Source organism: Anoplopoma fimbria, chromosome 1 (genome assembly GCF_027596085.1).
Source record: "Anoplopoma fimbria isolate UVic2021 breed Golden Eagle Sablefish chromosome 1, Afim_UVic_2022, whole genome shotgun sequence".
In the NCBI taxonomy this organism is placed as follows: domain Eukaryota; kingdom Metazoa; phylum Chordata; class Actinopteri; order Perciformes; family Anoplopomatidae; genus Anoplopoma; species Anoplopoma fimbria.
Window position 1 is genome coordinate 5,199,971 of NC_072449.1, and position 19,817 is coordinate 5,219,787.

Consider the following 19,817-nt stretch of genomic DNA (forward strand, 5'->3'; position numbering starts at 1 on the left):
GATTCAGAGCTGAAATAATTTCCCCCAGCAGACACACGGCTGATGGATATAGTGATTTGAGAGTGGGAGAACAATGAGGTTCCAGGAAGAGCACAATTAAGGAGTAAACAGGGCTTTTCTTTACTCACATACACAGCCTCGTGTCTTGCATTAAAGAGTTTGATGTTTTGTTGTTCACAAGTCATTCGAAGGGTGCACCGTTCCTGGCGATGCTGCAATACCAGGTCAATCGTGGAGTGAACGGAGCAAGCCCTTTTTCATCTCCCAGTGCTAAAAATCTGCTTAATAAGTTATCCTCATATAGAGGACATATCAGATATTAAACTGATAAGAACAGATACTACACTTGATCTTAGCCAAAGGCCGAGCGATGATCCCCAACTGTTTGCTGCCCGTGGTGCGGGCGGTCTGGCTGATGTCAGTCCTCCCTGTGTTCTCCAGAGCTTCGTCAACCACGGAGCTGTTCTGCACAAGGTGTTCGTGGTGGGAGACAGACACTTCTGTGTGGAGAGGCCTTCGCTCAAGAACTTCCCCTCAGGTCCCTATGGTCAGTCTGCAGCGGATCTACAAATATAATCAATATTCACGTGAATTTCCGTTCTCACTTTTCCTTTCCTTTCTTTCCTTCCCTCTCCTGTCTTGTCCTTTCCTTTCCATCCCTTTGCCACCCTTCCTTGTCCTTTACTTTCTTCTCCTTCCCTTACGTGCCCTGTCTTTTCAGTTCCGTTACTTTACTTTGTGTCCTTTTCTCTTCATTCCCTTTACTGTCTTGTCCTTTTCATTTCCTATCTACACCCTTCCTTTCCTTTCCTTCTCTTTCCTTTCTTGTCTTTTTCTTTCCTCCTTTTTCTGTCTTGTACTTTTCTTTCCATCCCCTTGCTTCCCTTCCTCGTACTTTACTTTCCTCTCTTTCTCTTTCCTGCCCTTCCTTCTCTTTACTTTCTTGTCCTTTGGTTTTCGTTCCCTTTCCTGCCTTGTCCTTTCCTTTCCTCTTTCCTAATGTCCTTGCCTTTCTATTACTTTGCTTCCCTATACTTGTCCTTTACTTTAGTTCCTTCCATTTCTTACCTTGTCCTTTGTCCCTTCATTTCTTTCCCCTTTTCTGTCTTATCCTTTCCTTTCCCTCCCTTTGCAACCCTTCTTTGTCCTTTGCTTTCTTTTTCCTTCCCTTTAATTCCTTCTCTTTACTCTCTTGTCCTTTTCTTCCTTTCCTTCCCTTCATTGCTATCTACTATGTTGTCCTTACCCTTTCCTACCTTTCTTATCCTGTCCTGTCCTGTCCTGTCATGTCCTGCTGTGTCTTGCTTTGTCCTATGTTACGCTACCTTGTTGTTCTTTGCTTTATCTGTTCCATGTTTCCTGCCCAATTGTGATTTCTCTCTGCATCCAGACAGGAAAACCATCTTCTTCAACAGCCATGAGGTGTCGAAGCCAGCGTCAAGCTCTGATCTCACAGCAGTAAGTAATAAAACCTTATTAATAACCATTCTCTCGCGTTGATATCCTTATCTAAGGGCCAATATATCTGCAAATCTAAGGTGCACAAACGACTTGGTGATATTTTGACATAGTCGTCTACGTTCACAGGTAGAACCCCACTTATTTGGCGCCCGACTTAGCTTAAATCCACCATAAAAATGACCTTTTTTTCCCCTCATGATCTCTAAGATGGACGAGGAGATGCCGCTCCTGCCTCCTCCCAGCTCTGAGGCCGTGGCCGCCCTGGTCAGAGAGCTCCGGGTTCAGCTCGGCATGGCCCTGTTCGGCGTGGACATCATCATCAACATCCACACGCACACCCTCACCATCATCGACATCAACATCTTCCCAGGTACTGCAGCGACACAGGCACAAATAACAGACTCCCTGATGTGTGCACTGATACACTCTTCTTTCTATCAGGCTATGAGGGAGTGCCACAGTTTTTCCCCTCCCTGCTCAGCCACATAGAGTCAGTGTTGGACAAACAGGCTTCTGAGTCAACGCAGACTACAGGAGGTCCATCTGCTGCAACAGCCGGCCTTTAAGTCACCTCAGGAAGACAACGCGGATTGTACTGCGTCTCACCAGCTTCCCAGAGCAAGCAAAGTCATTTTAACTGTTCTGTTGGGACCAAACTCAGCCGGATCCAACACTTTCCTTCCATTAAAATACGTTATTTATATGTAGTCTGTAACATAACTTCAAACTGTATTACCTGTAAATGACACTAATGATTTTGTGCCTTTAAGTGATTTTTACTCTTTTGTACATGTCAACAAACCAAACAGATGACGCAAAATGGTTTAATACACTTTCTGTTTATTGATTGAAGCATAGAAGAAGATACAGCAGGCACAAAATACAGCACTCTGATTGGCCAGTAATATTACAAATGGTGTTTTTATTATTATTGTTGTCCCTTGTTATTCGAAATGTCCTCAATGCTCTAATGTCACCCCCCTCCCACCAACAGACATTTCCTATATCTTTCTTGCTGGCTTGTAAGATACATTTTGTGGAAACATTTTGTCACTAATATAGAAAAAAGAAAACTACAATACATTATATATATTTTTCATTTAATCTCAAGTGAACAAACACCTCATCTTTGGAGTAGACGGTAATGAGCTCATCAGTGTTGACCGACGACTTGTGTTATCACCACGTGTTTACACAAGTTGACCGACCGGCGACTTTTGCCAGCGTTCAAATACATACACGTTTTTGTAAATCTTGGCTGTGTAGAAAAAGAGAGATTATATCTGCTATACGAGCACTCTGTGATGCACTTTGACAACATATTAAAATACATGAAATAATTCATTATTTGGCTAATTATTGCATTCACTGTGCTGTAGTCTATATTGTGTTATTGCAGTGAGTGGGCCTCCGACGGTTAACCCTGTAAATCCTGCACTGTGTGCATTTCTGCCCTTTGTCCTCTTGGGGGCGCTGTTGCTTCATATTTCCTATGACCTTGGCTTACAGACCTTGATATCTGATATTTACATAAATGACATGACGGCCACAAAATCTGTGACTGAACACCACTGAGCTTTTTATGAACGTTATATAGTCAGTGTTGCTGTTACCAAAAGACAACAAAAATGGCTTTAGTGACTCCCTCTTCCCTCGTCTCCTCCTTGGCTTGTTAAGATAAGAGTGCAAAGCTGGCTGAGAACCTGGGGTGACACTTTTAGACCCTGTAAGCTCTAAGTACATTGCATCCTGTGGCCACACGCTAACCACGCTCGAGACAAACTCAACATCTGACCCGTGTTTCAGAAATTTCAACGTCATCCGTGTTCCGTTCGTGTCACCCTGGTTCGTCACAAACAGTCTGGTTTTAACAGTGCGAGAGCCAAATGAAACACAATCCTTCGTTTCTACTTTATCGTCAGAGAAACTGAGAGGAAATCATGACTTACGCCTGTGTAGAAATATCAGTAATACCTATCGTTAACAGTCAGAACAGCAGGAACAGCTTACACACAGTTATTGCACAAAATATATATAGAATTACACATATTACTTATAGAAGGGAATCTGTGTTTTCTCATCAAGAACACACTAACGAGGATGAGTCCTTTAGAGAAAAGAGGCGCTGCTTGCCAGTGTGTGCATGACTCACATTTCAAAGATGATGGTGTTTGTGTGGTTAGCAAACTGCAGTCAAAAAGTAACATTTTAATAAAAAGTGCTGGAAGCTTTGCATCTATGGCGTTTTACAAATCACCTGTCAACTATACAAACAGCATTTACAGGTACTGAGACAGGGACACGGGTGGAGATGGACACAAGGAGCTTTTTAGATTCTCTAGAAATGTGCGTCTCCTTTTTCCTCAACTTGGGGAAACGGTGACAGAGTTTTCCAGGTAATGAAAAAGCACAAATGAAACAACAGTTTCATTTGTGCTTTTTGTCCATTTACAGATTCACATCCGAAAGACATTTCTCTGAGTGCTGTTGGGATCTGAAGGCTGTAAAATTTAAAATGTGTGAGCTGAATGTGTGACGGGTGAAGTGGGTTTTGTCAGTATGCTGTGTGTGTGTGTGTGTGTGTGTGTGTGTGTGTGTGTGTGTGTGTGTGTGTGTGTGAGTCTTATCCTCTGCGAAGCTCCCTCAGCTCTGCAGCAACTTTGCGCAACTCTGCCTCAATCTCCAGCAGCTCCTGTGGACGGAAGATATGAGAATTTATTATCCAGCAATACAGGACACATGGTGCTTTAGATTACAGCCCATAAATAACTGAAAATATTTTTTACTATAAAAAATTGGGATACCCATGAAAGCTACTGGATACCTGCTGGTAGGTAGAGTGAAGGACATAGAAATAAAATCGTTATTAATTAATTAAGTACTCTTCTAACTACCTGGTGCATATTGATTATGCTTCGAAAGGTATACAACTATAATAACTATAAAAATCTTAACATTGGTAAAGAACAGGGAGAGCCTCCAAGATTTGTAGAGTGTTGCATTATGGGTATGAGGATGCTAACTTCATTGTTTCTAGTGAATACAGTCAGTCAATTGTTTTGCCAAATTTCCTTAAAATAACTTGTGATTAAGTGACATTTTAAATATAGGCTTTTCAAATTTAGGCTTTTTTTTCAGTTTTAATTATATATTTTTTAGAGTTGTTCCAGTCGATGCAACCCACTGTACCACATTTAACAAAATTGGGCTATTCACGTTTGGGTTTGGCTCCCAAAATAATTATTGTTTAGTAGACACCTTCATCTGTTCAGGGATCAAATTATTTGGATTTCTGTTCAAGAAGTCGACTGGTACCATATTACCTACATATTTGTCCAGGTATGGAGCGGCTAAGTCCCGCCCCTTCCGGTGTCCCCAATGGGACCTTATTTTGTAAAAAAAAACCAAAAAACTGCGAGAGACAAATATATTTTTGATCCCGTTTGAAATGTGCCATGAATTAAACTTTTGTCAATTTAAAATATAATTTTGAACGTCAAGGTAGTCACAGGTTGTCATGGTTATTGTCGTAGTATCATTTGGTGTTGCGTGAACTACGTTACCTTGGTTGGCTAGCTAGTTACATATGTTCAACAAATGTAAGGTTTTCTTACCGGATGTGTTTCATCCAGCGACCTGCATACTAAATAATTCAACTGTTACCATGTAAACAAACACAGTCATATATTATTTGCACCAACTTACCTCTCCTTCATCTTCTTCTGCGTCGCCCCCCTCATCGTCTTCCTCATCCTGCCCCTCCTCATCCTCTCTCACGTATTCATCCTCATCTTCCTCGTCTTCATCCTCCTCATCCGCATCCTTGAACCTCTCGCGCTCAAACTGCTTTGTGGCTTCGTCGCTCGCTTTCTCCATCACTCTCTTCTGCTGCGGCTCCTTCACCTCCACCGCCGCCTCCTCCTTTTTCTTCTCGACTTCGTTCTCTTTTTTCTCATCGGGCTCCTTGTCGTCTTCGCCCTGCTTCTTCTCCTCTGCCGTCCTCTGATCCACGCCGTCTTCTTTCTTCCCGCCCTGAGTCTCCTGCTCCTCCTCCTCCTCCTTCACCCGTTTCATCTTCCTGACTAGTTCGTCCAGCTCCTCCTGCTTCTCCTTCCGCTCCTTCTCCTGCTCCAGCTTGCCCTTGCTCTCCTGCTCTTTAAGCAGCTCCTTTAGCTCCTTCTCCACCTTCTCCCTCTCCACCATCAGCTCCACCTCGTTCTTCCTCCTCTCCTCCATCCTCTGCTTCTCCTCCTCCTCCGCTGGATCTCCCTCCTTCTCTTTGTCCTCCTCCTTCTTCTCCTCCACCTCTTCCTCCTGCTCTGGTGCAGAGCCCTTCTGGATCTCCCTCTCCTTCACCGCCTCGTAGCGTTTCTTCTTCAGCTCTTTCAGCAGTTCTTTGAGCTCCTCGTCATTCGTCTCCTCCTTCCCCTTCTTGGTGATCTCCTCAGCCAGCAGCTCCTCAAGCTCCTTGGCTTGCTCCTCTTCATGGTCCCTCCCTCTGTGTTCGATCCGTGGCTCCTCCATTATCTTCTCCTTGGTGGCATCTTCCTCTGTCTCCTTTGGAGTGCCGGTCACGTCTCTCTCCTCCTTCGCCTCCTCATCCCTGTGCTTCAAGTCGCTCTCATCGTCAGCCAGGTTGTACTCGTAGCGCTCCTTCTCGTCGTCTCGTTCCGTTTTTGTCTCTGCAACAATCAGTTTCATGTTGTTTTAAAACACAAAAACACATGATTTGGGATGAAGACACATCACTTCTCCCACAAAAAGACGGACTTTAAATTCATTTTATTCCAAGAAAAATCCATAAAAAAACCCGAAATCAGAGTTGCTTTGTTTTCTATCAGTGAATATCATACGTAAATGTGAATTTGTGTGTTTACCATCATCAGCCAGCCTCTGCAGCTCCCTCAGCAGACCCTGATGTCTTTGCACTTCATCAAGTTCCTCTGCAAAAATAATGACGCACAACACTTCAATAATACAATAGCAAAACCCCAAAATACCAACAGAGTCTACACAACAAAACAGCCATCACAGAATAAATCAATGTTCTATTTTCTCCAGAAAATAAGGCAAAAGACAAAAGATAGACTAATTAGTTCATCTTAATATCCATGTAATTTTAAATTAAAAGTTTATCAATCAAACGTTTAGTGTGTAACATCAAAAAATAGTGAAAAACGTCCGTCACATTCACCTCCAAATGTCTTGTTTTGTCCCAAAAAGAGCCCAAACTAACTACTTGAATACTTCTTTTAGCTCTAAACACTGCACACAAGAGACATACTTATATTTGAGCTCTAAACACTACATACTTATATTTGAGTATTGATGAACAGATAATTAAATAGATCACCTGCTAGCTGTGGGCCACACTCATGTTGAGGCCCGTCTTCATTCAGAGTCTCCTGAATAATACATTCAACCTAAAGAGACATAAAACAAAACTACTGTGTGAGACATTTTTAAAATATATATATATATAATAATAAACTGAATGATAAGGGAAATAAACAAAGGACTTGTTTCTGACCTTTGCATCATCGAGGGGTGAGGTCACTGGCCGGCTTCCCACTGAGGCGCAAAAGAAGGAGGGAGGGAGACGGAGAAGGAGAACACAAATCAATATATTTAGCATTTCTGCACCAAACCGTGTTACAGAGCACCACGGATGAACTACTTTGTTTACTAAGCGATGGTTAGTGCTGCGTGTTGCGTGGGTGGAGCTGTTCCCTCATTAAGGTAAGCACAGTTACCTTGGTAGAGCGACACAGCAAAGAAGCTTACCTATCTCTCTCTATCTCCAGGATGCAGATATTCCCAAAGGCTTTAGCTCACAGGTAGTTTCCCACCGGAGCTAAATCAGTCACCAATCCCCGTCTGCCAGCAGATCATTAAAGGCACACTTAGCTGTGCCATCAGGAACCTTTTTTTTTTTTTCCCTCACAGAGATATACACTGAATCTAACAAGAACCTAAATGTCAGCATAGATCACAATCAAAGTTCTCCTTGCAGCCTGTGACCTTTTTCTTTTATTGTTATGCATCAGATGCATTGATGCTGCTCAATTACTGCACTTCCATTTAGTCGTGAATCTAAATGTCAAAGCGTAATATTTGGCTCTATTTAGAAACATGTTTTCTGTTATATTGACACCATGAAACCAAAAATGATCTCTACTGTGATCTAAGACTCAAACACAACACGGCAAACTCAGTTTTCTACCTGCACTGACTCGACAAATGTAGATGCTGTAAGTTTGAACTCAACCCATGTGTCAGCACACAGCCAGATCAGGATCAATAGGACTAATTGACACCCCCTTCCCTCCAGACACGTGAGCTCTGTGTGTCCATGTGATGGCGTGTGTGTGTTTGTCTAAGCTTGGACACCCCGGCCTCATAATTAAAACCTGGTGATCTGGCTCTGGGTTTTATTGGCTTGTTGTCCTGCTGTTCAACCAAACCTCATGTTTAGAAATGAAGACATTAAAAAGCATCTGTCCAAAACAATAAAGGGCTGCATTTAGTGACAAAAACAGCAAAAAACATATTGATTAAAAACTATTCAGCCACATCTAGAGTCAGAATGTACGCACATAACTCCACAATTACAAGTTTATGATGATGCTACTCCTCATCTGTGCATTTAATTGACTTCTGCAGATGCATTTAGTGGCCCAGTAGGAACATTACTCTCTCCTGTGATGCATAGATGTAGTTGTACTTCATGTGGGTGTGGCTTGACAGTGATTATCTTCACTGTGGCTGCTAAACACTTTACAGTCTGCTCTATGTAGGTTATCTCCTACAATAACACACCTGTCTTTGTTATTTTTCTTATTTAATTAATTAATTATAACACGTTTTTCACCGCATGTCACCGTGCAGAGAGCTCCGCACAGTTGCTTCTCACCTGTGCAGAGCTTTAATGCATTTCTATGATTAAAGATGATATATTAATGCATGCATTGTGATTGTATGTGTCCATAAACCGGTGACGGCCCCGTGAGCCCTGCAGACAGACGCGTTAAAGCAATGCAAATAAGAAATTATGTAACAGCCCTATTAAGTCTAAACCCCCCTGAATGCATTCACCTTCTGTCTGCTTTCATTATCAAATATTTAGTTTATTCTATTTGCAGCTCAGTATAATGCTGCTGACATGTAAGCAGCATTATATTGAGATGCAAATGGAATAAACTAAATAATCGGGACTACAGATGAGGATGAGAGCTTCACGCATTTTGTTCCGTCATTTCATACCTTGCGACCAACACACACACACACACACACACACACACACACACACACACACACACACACACACTGTAGCTGTTAAATGCACATGATAAATATCCTTCTTACCCCCGACTGCAGCCCAGAGAAAAACTGCGGTTATCAGAACTCCCATAGGATCCGGGAAGAGAGGTTTCCTGCAGGAGATAACCTTGAAAAATAACCGGCTGGATCTTCTTCACAGCGAGGTGGAGCTGTGTATGTGTGTGTGTGTGTGTGTGTGTGTGTGTGTGTGTGTGTGTGTGTGTGTGTGTGTGTGTGTGTGTGTGTGTGTGTGTGTGGTGTCAGGTGACTTGGGACCAGATCAGAGCCAAAACCCTGTTAAGGTGCCAAAGATGTGAGTTGGTCGTCCTGTTCTTAAGAGTGTGTTAACAAAATGTTTAATCTGTGTGTCACTTAATTTGCTTTTTAAAGATAGATCATTAAATAATAATAACTTTATATATATATGTGGCACCTTTACATTTGTACAAAGCACTATGATGAAGTGCTTTGTACTACTGATGAAACAGTGGCGTGAGTGATCCAGAAGCAGCTACATAAAAAAACATTAAACACATTATCTGTAATCCCCTCCATTTAAAACCCACTAAATATGCCCAGTGAGCATATTATTGTAACAGCTATTATAACAGAATATTATTATAATCATGCAAACATCCAACACCTCCCCTGGTGGCTAATTAATTACTTCAATTACATTAATTATTGATATTTTCCAACAGTTGTGTAACAGGCGCTTTGTGACTACCTCTGGGAGCAGAGTCATAATGTCGTTGAGTATCTTTGCTAATGCATTTATAATCTATTGGACAGTAAACAATACATGAGGCAGAAATTAAACACTTATCCTTTATTGGTTATTCATTATCATGGGCATTACCTTCTGGCGTACATTTGCAATTTCATGGCATTAGACAAAATAAGACATAAATATATTTACAGTGACAGTAAACTGCTTTATTACGGTTTGATCCATCACCTCAAAACATTTCTTAACCCAATTCAATTCATTTAGACCAACCAATAACCTCATGCGTCTTTAAGGAACAGTTCATTGCTTTTTATAAATTTAGATTATTTATAGATGTTTGTTTCTCTCCAATTTATGGGACTAGATGTGCCAAAGTAACATAAATATACATTTGACAAACTCAAAAGCAACGTCTCTTTCCAGAAATCATGAGTCAACGATTATCCACAGACCTCGTTGTGAGAAGGTTCATGTAGGGACTATTTTCTTTCAACCATAGTCCCTTTAAAGATCTACTTTCTGTCTTGACTATTGTTTTTGTCATCTGGTCTTGGGAGCGGGTCGGGCTGGTCGAATGTGCTGGTTGGGTCCGATGTATTTCAGGGGAGTGTACTTTGGGCTCTCGATGACTTCCAGGCCCAAATAAGGCTGCAGGGCTCGGGGGACACGCACTGTTCCCTCCTGGGGAGATGGACAGAGAGAAGCATCATTAATAACACTGATGGTTTCTAAAATGTCTTGAAGTAAATTTGTTGAAAAATATTTTTGAAGTAGTTGTGTTTCCACCGTAAATCCCTAAGAAAATGAAATTTGTTCTAGTATTTGACATTTAGTTGCTCTTTGGGGTTTGTTAAGGCCAATTTTTATGGAAGATTTTAAACGTCTAAATAAAAACAAACACAAAACAAATGAAATATATTTATCATTGTTATATGTGTTTCATTTTAATAACATTTATTTAGATTTTTTGTGATCACAACACAGAAAACAAAGTGAAGAGGAGAAAAAGAAAAGGTAAAAAATAAATACAATTATATTAACAGAGAAAAATAAACATATTTATGCTCTTTGCAATATTGTAATTGGCACTCTACCACCCAAGATAGACAACCATGGCCTCTTTTAGTCAGTCAACAAAATGTAAAACGATTTAGCAATATAGAGGTAATGGCAGTCTTATTGCTATAAAATTATTTCAGCAGTTTTATTGAAATACATAATTTGTATAAAAAATGCTTTGACTGAGAACAATCACAAGGGGGAGCCACAGTCTGTGTTACAGTCGCTGACATATGCTTTTATGTTATGTTTTTGTCAGCTGGGTATCTGCATAAAACTTCAAACCTGACATGATTTTTTTATTATTTATATATAAAAGGGATTTGAACAAAAAATAATTGGATATTTGGGCTTTGGGGTAAGCTATAATATTAATTATGGTTCATATAACAACCTGACCATCATTTTGTTTCTCAATACAACCTTTTTCAAGACACTCATTGAATCTATTTTGTCATTTTCCAATGCAGTAAAGATTTCAGGGTTTTCCAGGTTTTTGGGAGCCCATGTGTGTGAAGTGATCCTTTATGCTGGAGTCTTACTTTGGTCTGGTGGGTCTCCAGGATGGCGATGATGGTTCTGGGGATGGCACATGCTGTGGCATTCACCTAGAGAGAATAAAACAAACGTCATGGAGGTGGTGTAATGCTGTAAGCTCCACCCGCAGGAATGTACAGCAGTGCTGCCTCGTCTGCAGTCTTACTGTGTGGGCGTACTGCAGGCTGCCGTCCTCTCGCTCATACAGGATGTTAAGGCGTCTGCTTTGGTAGTCGGTGCAGTTGGATCCACTGGAAATCTGACATTTATATATATATATAGAGGGAGAGACAGAGAGAGGGGGAGAGACAGAGTGAGGGAGATAATAAATGCATCAGAATCAGCATCAAAATGAAGCCTTCTGGCTCTGTGGAGCTCATTAGTTATGGCAACAATATTCAAGCCTAGTTTGGCTGGAAAGGAAAATCTATAATTTTCTTCTTCCCCCATCAGAGTTGATTGACATTCATTAGCACGTGCTGTATCATCATCTTTACCCTTGTCTGTTTTATTAAGCAGAAGTTATTGGCTCTACTTCAGCTGTTTCTAGCAGCATTGCTTTTTCTCTCGACTGCTTGTGCAGCATTTTGAAGCCAACTTGTCCAAATATTTAACATTTACCTCCTTACTGCTACATTTTACCCATTTTACATTTTATTCAAAGCTTTAGAGGAATGATGAGATTGGACCATGGTGGCGAACTTCCATGTTTGTTTACCGTACAGACTTTTGACTGACTGTGTTTGTGTGTCCGTTCATTCACACCCTGCAGCATATATTACCACACATTAACACCTTTACATAAGTCAAAGTCAACAGGCATCTCAGTTATTTTTAAGCAGGTCATTTTTTTTCTTAAAAACACATTTTTATAGAATGGCTTTTATGCGATGTCGTCGTTTTAATGTTTCGTTTTATTTGGTTTTACTATTTTATCTTATATTCGTTTACTATTTTATGTTTATCTATTTCACTTGATTTTATTTATTTTGTTTGTTTATTTATTTGTTATTTCATTTTATTTCTTAGTTTAGTTTTATCCTAACGATTGTTTTTAATGTTTCATCTATTGCACTGTTTTGCTGCCTTGTCTGTCAAAGCACTTTGTAAACCTCGTTTTTAAAAGGTGCTATAGAAATAAAGTTATTATTATTTTAAATAGGTAACTGTATATAATGGGACTGACCTCTCCATAGCTGTCCCTCCCAGGCATCCATGCTTCGATGTCATACTTCCTGTGTGCTGGAGGACCCAGTTCCTGTGTCGGCATGTCCAGAACTCTAAATGAATACAACAAAAATAAAAGGAAAAAATAGAGCCATAACTCATACAAGTATTTTAAATATCAAGTTAAATGTACTGGATGAATGAAAGAACAGGGTCACTTAGATTGTGACTACGTGAGTGACAGAATTTCTGTGTGTGTGTGTGTGTGTGTGTGTGTGTGTGTGTGTGTGTGTGTGTGTACTAACCTGTAGTGTAGTTCCAGTGCAGAGAACATCTCTTTCTGCAGAGAGATAAACTCGTCCAGCAGCTTAGAGCTTTCTTCTCCCGTCTCATCTGCTGTCACTCCAAACATCTCCACCTGGACACACACACACACACACACACACACACACACACACACACACACACACACACACACACACACACACACACACACACACACACACACACACACACACACACACACACACACACACACACACAGTTAAATACAAAGCTCATTAGCATAATCATTGAGTAAGCAAATTTCCCCGCTGTGGGACTAATAAAGGATTATCTTATCCTATCTTATGTTATTCAAAATGTGGTATCAGTTGCAGGGCTCAACATAAAGGATTGACACATTTGCATATTTTCATCATAGCAGCTCCTTGTCACCTTGTTGAAGTGATGCACTCTGTAGAGCCCCCATGTCTCTCTGCCCGTGTCCGTCTCTGCTCTGTAGCAGGTGCTGCTGCACACCGTCCTGCAGAGGGAGGAGACACATCAGGTCAGCTAGAGTTACTCCAATACAGCTGAAGCAAACGAGGAGTGAACGGTTTTCTTCTCACCTGACAGGCATGTCCTTCCAGTTTACTGCATGATCCATGAAATAGCCTGGAGGAGAGAGACACACATCACATAGCTACTTAATACACATGTAAAATGTTCCTACTATGATTCAAACCTGTCGTGAAACATCTGTTAAATATAAACCAAGATTGTAAAACATTGTTGAACATGTTACTATACAACTTAAACGTCCGCTTTACAATCATCAGCACCTGTAATATCTTGTAAAATAACTGGAACCATCGTGGGCTATTGCATGAATCTAACATAAATCTTTAACACTTTTTGATTCCAGGTCAGAAAAATGTGTTTGTCAAAAGTTTTGCAAGATTTTTTTGGCGAAACTGACAGAAACAATGGGTTTACAAAACTATAAAATCCCCAAAACAATCATACATATAAGCAACAATTGACAAACCATGTAGTGAATGAACTCTTTACAACCTCGCCCATCAATCAAAAAAAATGTTTCACAACCTTAGATCGCTATAATTAGACCCTCGCACAGGTTTAAGTAATGCTGCAAAATACATGATGTCACCAAACTACATGAACCAATAAGATTGAGGAAGCTTCTTTCCCACCACAGGTGCAACAAAGCCAATAAGAGGATCAGAGAGATGTTAATCAAGTACTGGTACTGATAAACAATCTTGCTAATTTATTGTGAGAAGGAAATTAAAACCTCATCGTGACTCCAACACAATAAGACTCACCTGCCACGCCGACCTCTCCAGTCCCGGCCAGGTTGAGGTCTGGGAAGCGGGACTGGTCCAGAGAGTAGACCTGAGACCGATGGGCGTTGGGCTGCATCCCACATCCCTCCTGGAGGTGAAAGAAACAGAATGATGCAGAGAACGAAAAGAGGAAAGGTCAGCGAGAGTGGGAGAATGTGTGGGTTAAAACACGCCTTGGTCTTTAAACTGTACGTCTAAGTATTTTATCGCAAAATATTTCATTTTATGTTTTATTTAAAGTTACTACAAGGAACTTTAATTCCGTGTGGGATTTTTGCAGTCTCCCCAAATGTTTCGAGGCACTAGAGTTCCTTTAACTTTAACTGCTTTTAAATCTTGTTTTATTTGATATGAAGTTTAGCGTCCATTAAGTCAGATTGTGTTGCCGTGACAACGCCTTTGCAAAAAGAGGTAGAATCAGATGGAACAGAGTATTTCTACTCACAAACACGGCCCCCTTCATCATGTCCGGTACAACCATGGGAATGAAGCCCTGCAGGAGTCAAAGGGAAGTTTGCTCTCATATATACAATAACAGAATAAGTTTGCAGACTTTATAACTAATATTTTCCAAACACACGCTTACCCGTCGCTGCAGTGTGTCCAGGGCTAAGTTTTGGAGAGCAGTCTGAAGTCTGGCCCCCGCTCCCCTCAGATAGTAGGACCTGTGGCCTGAGACATGAGCCAGATGTCTGCAGGAGAGGACGGAGGAACAAAACGAAATATAAAATATTATGGTTCTAACATATTCATTACCATACATGTGGATAGACACTAGTAACTTTTTCTTAAGACATCATACGAACCGTTGTATGAGGATAAGTTCGGTCACATGACTCATTCAGACACTTTTCTAAGACTCAAAAAAGCTTTTGAATTCACATAAATCATGATCATCAAGGAGGGAGATAGTCATAGTAAAATGATTCAGTTACTGTAGATGGCATTTCAGTGGCCAAGAGGCAAATGTGCGTTATTGGGCTACGTAAATAAATTAAACTGAAGAGTAGTAGCCTTCTTTCTGCAATTATTAAGACCATAAACAAATGCTTTCTATTTGGAAACGTTTATAATTAATCATCCATTGGAGTGAACCGAAAGAAGTCACAATGAGCATGTGTCATAAACCAGAGTTCTGCAGGAATGAGTCCAGAAACCAAGAAATTAGTTTTTCACTTTTTTAAAAAGGTGTAGTTTTTTGAGGAATCTGACTCAACATAACTAAACTAACATCCTCTGTTTCTCCTTTATTCATGTGAACAAAAGGTTGAATAGAATAGAGCACAAACAGTACAGCAACTGGAATATCTAGTGGGACGAGTTCTTCAAACCAATAACCAGAGTCGTCCTCACCTCTGCCGGATGAGACCCAACTCCTCCCCCAGCTCTGCGTGGCCTCTGGGCTTGAAGTCGAACTCTACAGCAGAGAGAGCAGATTATGAGATTGCTAATTTTTAAAACACACAATGGTAAAGCTATTAAAGATTATTATTCACCTGGTTTCTGTCCAACCAGCTCCACCACTCTCGCCTGGCTCTCATCTCCGACCGGCTGCAAAAGGAAAGAGGAACTTTAAGAAGTTTCTAACTAAAGAAAATCTCACCCAAGATCGTGTGTGTGTGTGTGTGTGTGTGTGTGTGTGTGTGTGTGTGTGTGTGTGTGTGTGTGTGTGTGTGTGTGTGTGTGTGTGTGTGTGTGTGTGTGTGTGTGTGTGTCCTCACCACATCAGGGTGTGAGGTGTTGGGCAGTCTGAGCGCCCGTCCGTAGTGTTCCTCATCCAGCTCCGTCTCTTTCAGGTAGAGTTGATTCAGTCTGCTGCGGATCTCGCGGCCCTTCTGCAGAGCCTGAGTGTACTCTGGAAGCTGTGCGGTGAACAACAAGGACTCAGAACTGGTCCCACGTGTGATTTACCACTAAACCAGTGCACTAACTGGGGAGCAGCAAGGAATAGATTGAGCAATAACAAAGAATTTAGAATCTAAATTGCCAAACTTACACTGCCAAGGGCTTTCTTGTCGTTCTTGACCTGTGTGGAAAATATGATTTAATGTCACAATAATGACAAAAAAAAATCTAATAAAAGACAATTATTAAGCAAAAACAAAATTGCATTCAAAACCAACAACCTTTATCAGATAAGTGGAGACTGTGAGCAGAGCTGTAATAACCTTTACTGACCACTATTGCTTTGACTGCGTCACTGACGTGGCTCTTCTGCACCTCCAGTCCTGAGATCTCCGTCCTCACTGCCTGGAGCTCCTGCCACACACACACCTACAACACACACACACACACACACACACACACACACACACACACACACACACACACACACACACACACACACACACACACACACACACACACACACACACACACACACACACACACACGATCAATTAAAATCACAGTTAAACAATGGGATATCCATGCTTCCCTCAAATTAAACTTTTCATAACAATGCTTATAATGGATTTATGTTTATGTTTGCTTATATTGCTTTGTCCTCTTTGTTTAACTGTATGTGTTTAACATCCTATGGATTTATGTTCAATATGACTATTATTTTTTTATTATTCTTCTTGAATGTTTTGTCTTATTATAATGTCTTTGAGGACCCCCCATGAAAACGAGATGGTACATCTAAAAGGGGTTATTCCTAATAAAGTATTTACATATATATATACTGACAAAGCCAATGTGTCAACATAGTGGAACAATAAAGTTTGGTTTGATTCTAAACACTTTTATTTGCTTGTTTCATGATTCCCATGAAGAAACACTGTGTTTATAGTTAGTATTCAACCGTTTTAAATAACTACTTTATAACAGTCAGTCAGCATTCATTCAATCAGTCAGTTCATGGTGTTGTAATAGTAATGAAAAATAAATACAATTTTAATTCCAACCTCCACTTAAAAATGTAATTCGTCTATTAGTTTGACACTTGAAAACTTTTCAAATTCACTTGGGGAAAATGTCTCTGTGCTTAAATCAGAGTTTAAGGCATGAACTGTACATAAAGCAGGATTTGTGACACTACAAGGTAATTAAACAGTCATGTGTAAAAGAACATCAGACACCAATAAATATTAAATAAAGAGTATTTTTATAAGCCTTAAAACAAGTCTTTAACTTCAATGGTTCTGTATCATTAAGGGGACACAAATGTATTTGTTATATGAGACACCAATCCAAGTTTACACCTCACTCAACAACTGTTTTACAAAAATGCTTTGGCTCAATACATAATATGAATGTGGGATGTGAACACCATAATAGTTATATTTACAGTCTGTGCAGCCAGCTGTCAACCCCAGAAACTTAAAGGTTAAAGTGCAAAAACCTTTGTCTGTGAATAAAGTTCTGGCCAATCAATGAGTGCATGTGTAAAAGAACATCAGACACAAGTAAATATGAAATAAAGAGTATTTTTATAAGCCATAAAACTTAAAGTGAAGTCTTTAACTTCAATGGTTCTGTATCATTAAGGGGACAGAAATGCATTTGTTATATGAGACACCAATCCAAGTTTACACCTCACCAAACAGTACTGCACTATGCAAACTTTAAAAAATATATATATTTACAGTCTGTGTTGTGATTATAAGGAGCATTGCAGCCAGCTGGCAACCCCAGAAACTTCACTTAAATGAAGATGATGATGATGTCACACATATGCATGAATGATCAGCTGATTAAACACACTCACAATCTTCCTGACGTCATCCCCTTGCAGGTCTCCCTTCCTGTTCTCCACATTTGCTATGACTCTGTCTGTCTCCTCACACACCAGCCTCATGTCCAGCTCGGGCTTGTCGCTGTAACCTTCACAGACATGCTCGTACAGACTGCTCCGGGCTCCGTGAGAAAGCAGCCGCTGCTGGGTGTACACCCTCGGCCTTGAACAGTGTCTTGCAACCAGTGCAGTGGCTCCTAATCTCAGCACCATGCTGATGGAGGTCGCCATGTTTGTCATGTGGAACAATGTTGCGTTCATGAGCGTGGGAATAAGCGGTGCTGTACTCTGTGTTGTAATCTCTCGGTCAGCCTTTCGACATTGTATTCAAATATAATAATAATAATAATAATAATAATAATAATAATAATAATAATAATAATAATAATAATAATAATAATAATAATAATAATAACTTTTATTTATATAGCACCTTTAAAAACAAGGTTTACAAAGTGCTTTGACAGACCAGCCAGCAAGACAGTGCATAAGAAACAAAATGAAATAACAAGTGACAATCAAATAAATAAAATAAATAAAATAAATAAAATAAATAAAATAAATAAAAATAAAATAAATAAAAATAAAATAAATAAAAAGTGATAATGGTAAAATATAGTAAACAAATATAAGATAAAATACCAAGACCAAATGAAAATGAACCAATAAAACGACGACATCACATAAAAGCCAATCTATAAAAATGTGTTTTAAAAAGTGATTTAAAAGAGATTACTGATTCTGCATGTGTGCGTTTGAATACATCATTATAACTTATAAAAATGTTTATAATAACAATTACTTTATATATATATATATATATATATATATATATATATATATATATATATATATATATATATATATATATATATATACAGTACCAGTCAAAAGTGTGGACACACCTTCTCATTCAACTACTTTGAAGAATCTAAAATATAAAACATATTCTGGTTTGTTGAGCATTTGTTTGTTTACCACATAATTCCATATGTGTTCCTTCATAGTTTGGATGTCTTCAATATTAATCTACAATGTAGAAAAAAATAAAAAAAAAAATAAAGAAAAAATAAAGAAAGTCCAAAAAGAAAAAACATTGAATGAAAAGGCATTGTGTCCAAACTTTTGACTGGTACATTTATATATTCTTAGGTTTTCTTCCTGAGTTTCTTGACCTGCTCATAGAGCCGTCGGTTGTGAAACGTCCGTATGTACCTTGAATGCATCATGAATGCGGAAATGAGTGATTCTGAAATGTATTTATTTAAAAATGAATGTATTTTTTATTTATTTAAAAAACACACACCTACTATTCCACCCAACGTATAATAAATAATATTTAATTAAAAAAAAAATTCCGGCCCCCAAAACACAAATCGTCACCAGCCAAAGGTCAGCCAATCAGATGAGCGGAAGTTTAATGTTGCGGTAATCCGGTTCAGACGTGACAAGTGCGGCCGACTGGACCCGAACTCAGCCCTGCATCTCTCTGCCCTCTGGGCTCCAGAGACTACCCTCTGCTCCAGTGTGGAGCATGTTGTTTGTTTACCACATAATTACATGTGTTAATTTGACTGGTACTGTATATATATATATAAAATAAAAATAAAATAAAAAAAATAAAAAAAATAAAAAAAAAAAAAATAAAAATATTCAACGAGAAGGTGTGTCCAAAACTGGTACTGTATATATATATATATATATAAAATAAATTTGAAAAATAAAATATAAATATATATATAAAATAAAATAAAAAAAATAAAGAAATAAAAGTAAAAATAAAAAAAACCATTGAATGAGAAGGTGTGTCCAAACTTTTGACTGGTACTGTCAAATATATATATATAAAAAAAATAAAATAAAAAAAAATAAAAAAAAAAAAAATTAAATTAAAAAAAAAAAAAAAATAAATAAAAAAGAATAATAAAATAAAATAAATAATTAAAGAAAAAAATAATAAAATAAAAAAATAAAAAAAAATAAAGAAAAAAAAATAAAAAAAACATTGAATGAGAAGGTGTGTCCAAACTTTTGACTGCTACTGTATATATATATTTATATATTCTTAGGTTTTCTTCCTGAGTTTCTTGATGGAGCCTGTCGGTTGTGAAACGTCCGTATGTACCTTGAATGCATCATGAATGCGGAAATGAGTGATTCTGAAATGTATTTATTT

At 39.0% G+C, this 19,817-nt stretch overlaps 2 protein-coding genes and 1 non-coding gene across 3 annotated transcripts in view; 1 reads left to right on the forward strand and 2 right to left on the reverse strand.

Moving 5' to 3' along the window:
- LOC129091902 (inositol-tetrakisphosphate 1-kinase-like) overlaps window positions 1–3,637 on the forward strand; it is a gene marked incomplete in the record, with an annotated part of 7,910 nt that extends 4,273 nt beyond the window's left edge. Inside the window, 4 exon segments of the mRNA XM_054599588.1 lie at window positions 398–547; window positions 1,391–1,458; window positions 1,669–1,831; window positions 1,903–3,637. Of these exon segments, the coding sequence (XP_054455563.1) occupies window positions 398–547; window positions 1,391–1,458; window positions 1,669–1,831; window positions 1,903–2,027 (506 nt within the window).
- Window positions 188–375, reverse strand: LOC129097899 (U2 spliceosomal RNA). Its single transcript, XR_008531572.1, has one exon. It is a non-coding gene; the product is annotated as a U2 spliceosomal RNA (small nuclear RNA).
- A 5,969-nt stretch (window positions 3,638–9,606) lies between the features above and the next one.
- Window positions 9,607–17,891, reverse strand: sars2 (seryl-tRNA synthetase 2, mitochondrial). Its single transcript, XM_054600782.1, has 16 exons — window positions 17,615–17,891; window positions 16,081–16,176; window positions 15,899–15,928; window positions 15,624–15,764; window positions 15,399–15,453; window positions 15,256–15,319; window positions 14,489–14,594; window positions 14,348–14,395; window positions 13,882–13,990; window positions 13,165–13,210; window positions 12,992–13,079; window positions 12,580–12,692; window positions 12,294–12,387; window positions 11,274–11,366; window positions 11,113–11,178; window positions 9,607–10,192 (listed from the first exon to the last, which is right to left on the reverse strand). The coding sequence occupies exons 1-16, from the start codon at window positions 17,879–17,881 to the stop codon at window positions 10,052–10,054; spliced, it is 1,557 nt and encodes a 518-aa protein (XP_054456757.1). The 5' UTR covers window positions 17,882–17,891; the 3' UTR covers window positions 9,607–10,051.
- Window positions 17,892–19,817: the final 1,926 nt, after the last annotated feature.

What these genes read in the sequence shown, in the direction of transcription:
- sars2 (XM_054600782.1), bottom strand. Translation starts at nt 17,881, where the DNA reads ATGACAAACATGGCGACCTCCATCAGCATGGTGCTGAGATTAGGAGCC. An exon ending in TGGAGAGGTCGGCGTGGCAG is followed by an intron (nt 13,211 to 13,881) that starts GTGAGTCTTATT and finishes TCTCTCCTCCAG; the next exon opens with GCTATTTCATGGATCATGCA. An exon ending in GGAGGGACAGCTATGGAGAG is followed by an intron (nt 11,367 to 12,293) that starts GTCAGTCCCATT and finishes TATAAATGTCAG; the next exon opens with ATTTCCAGTGGATCCAACTG.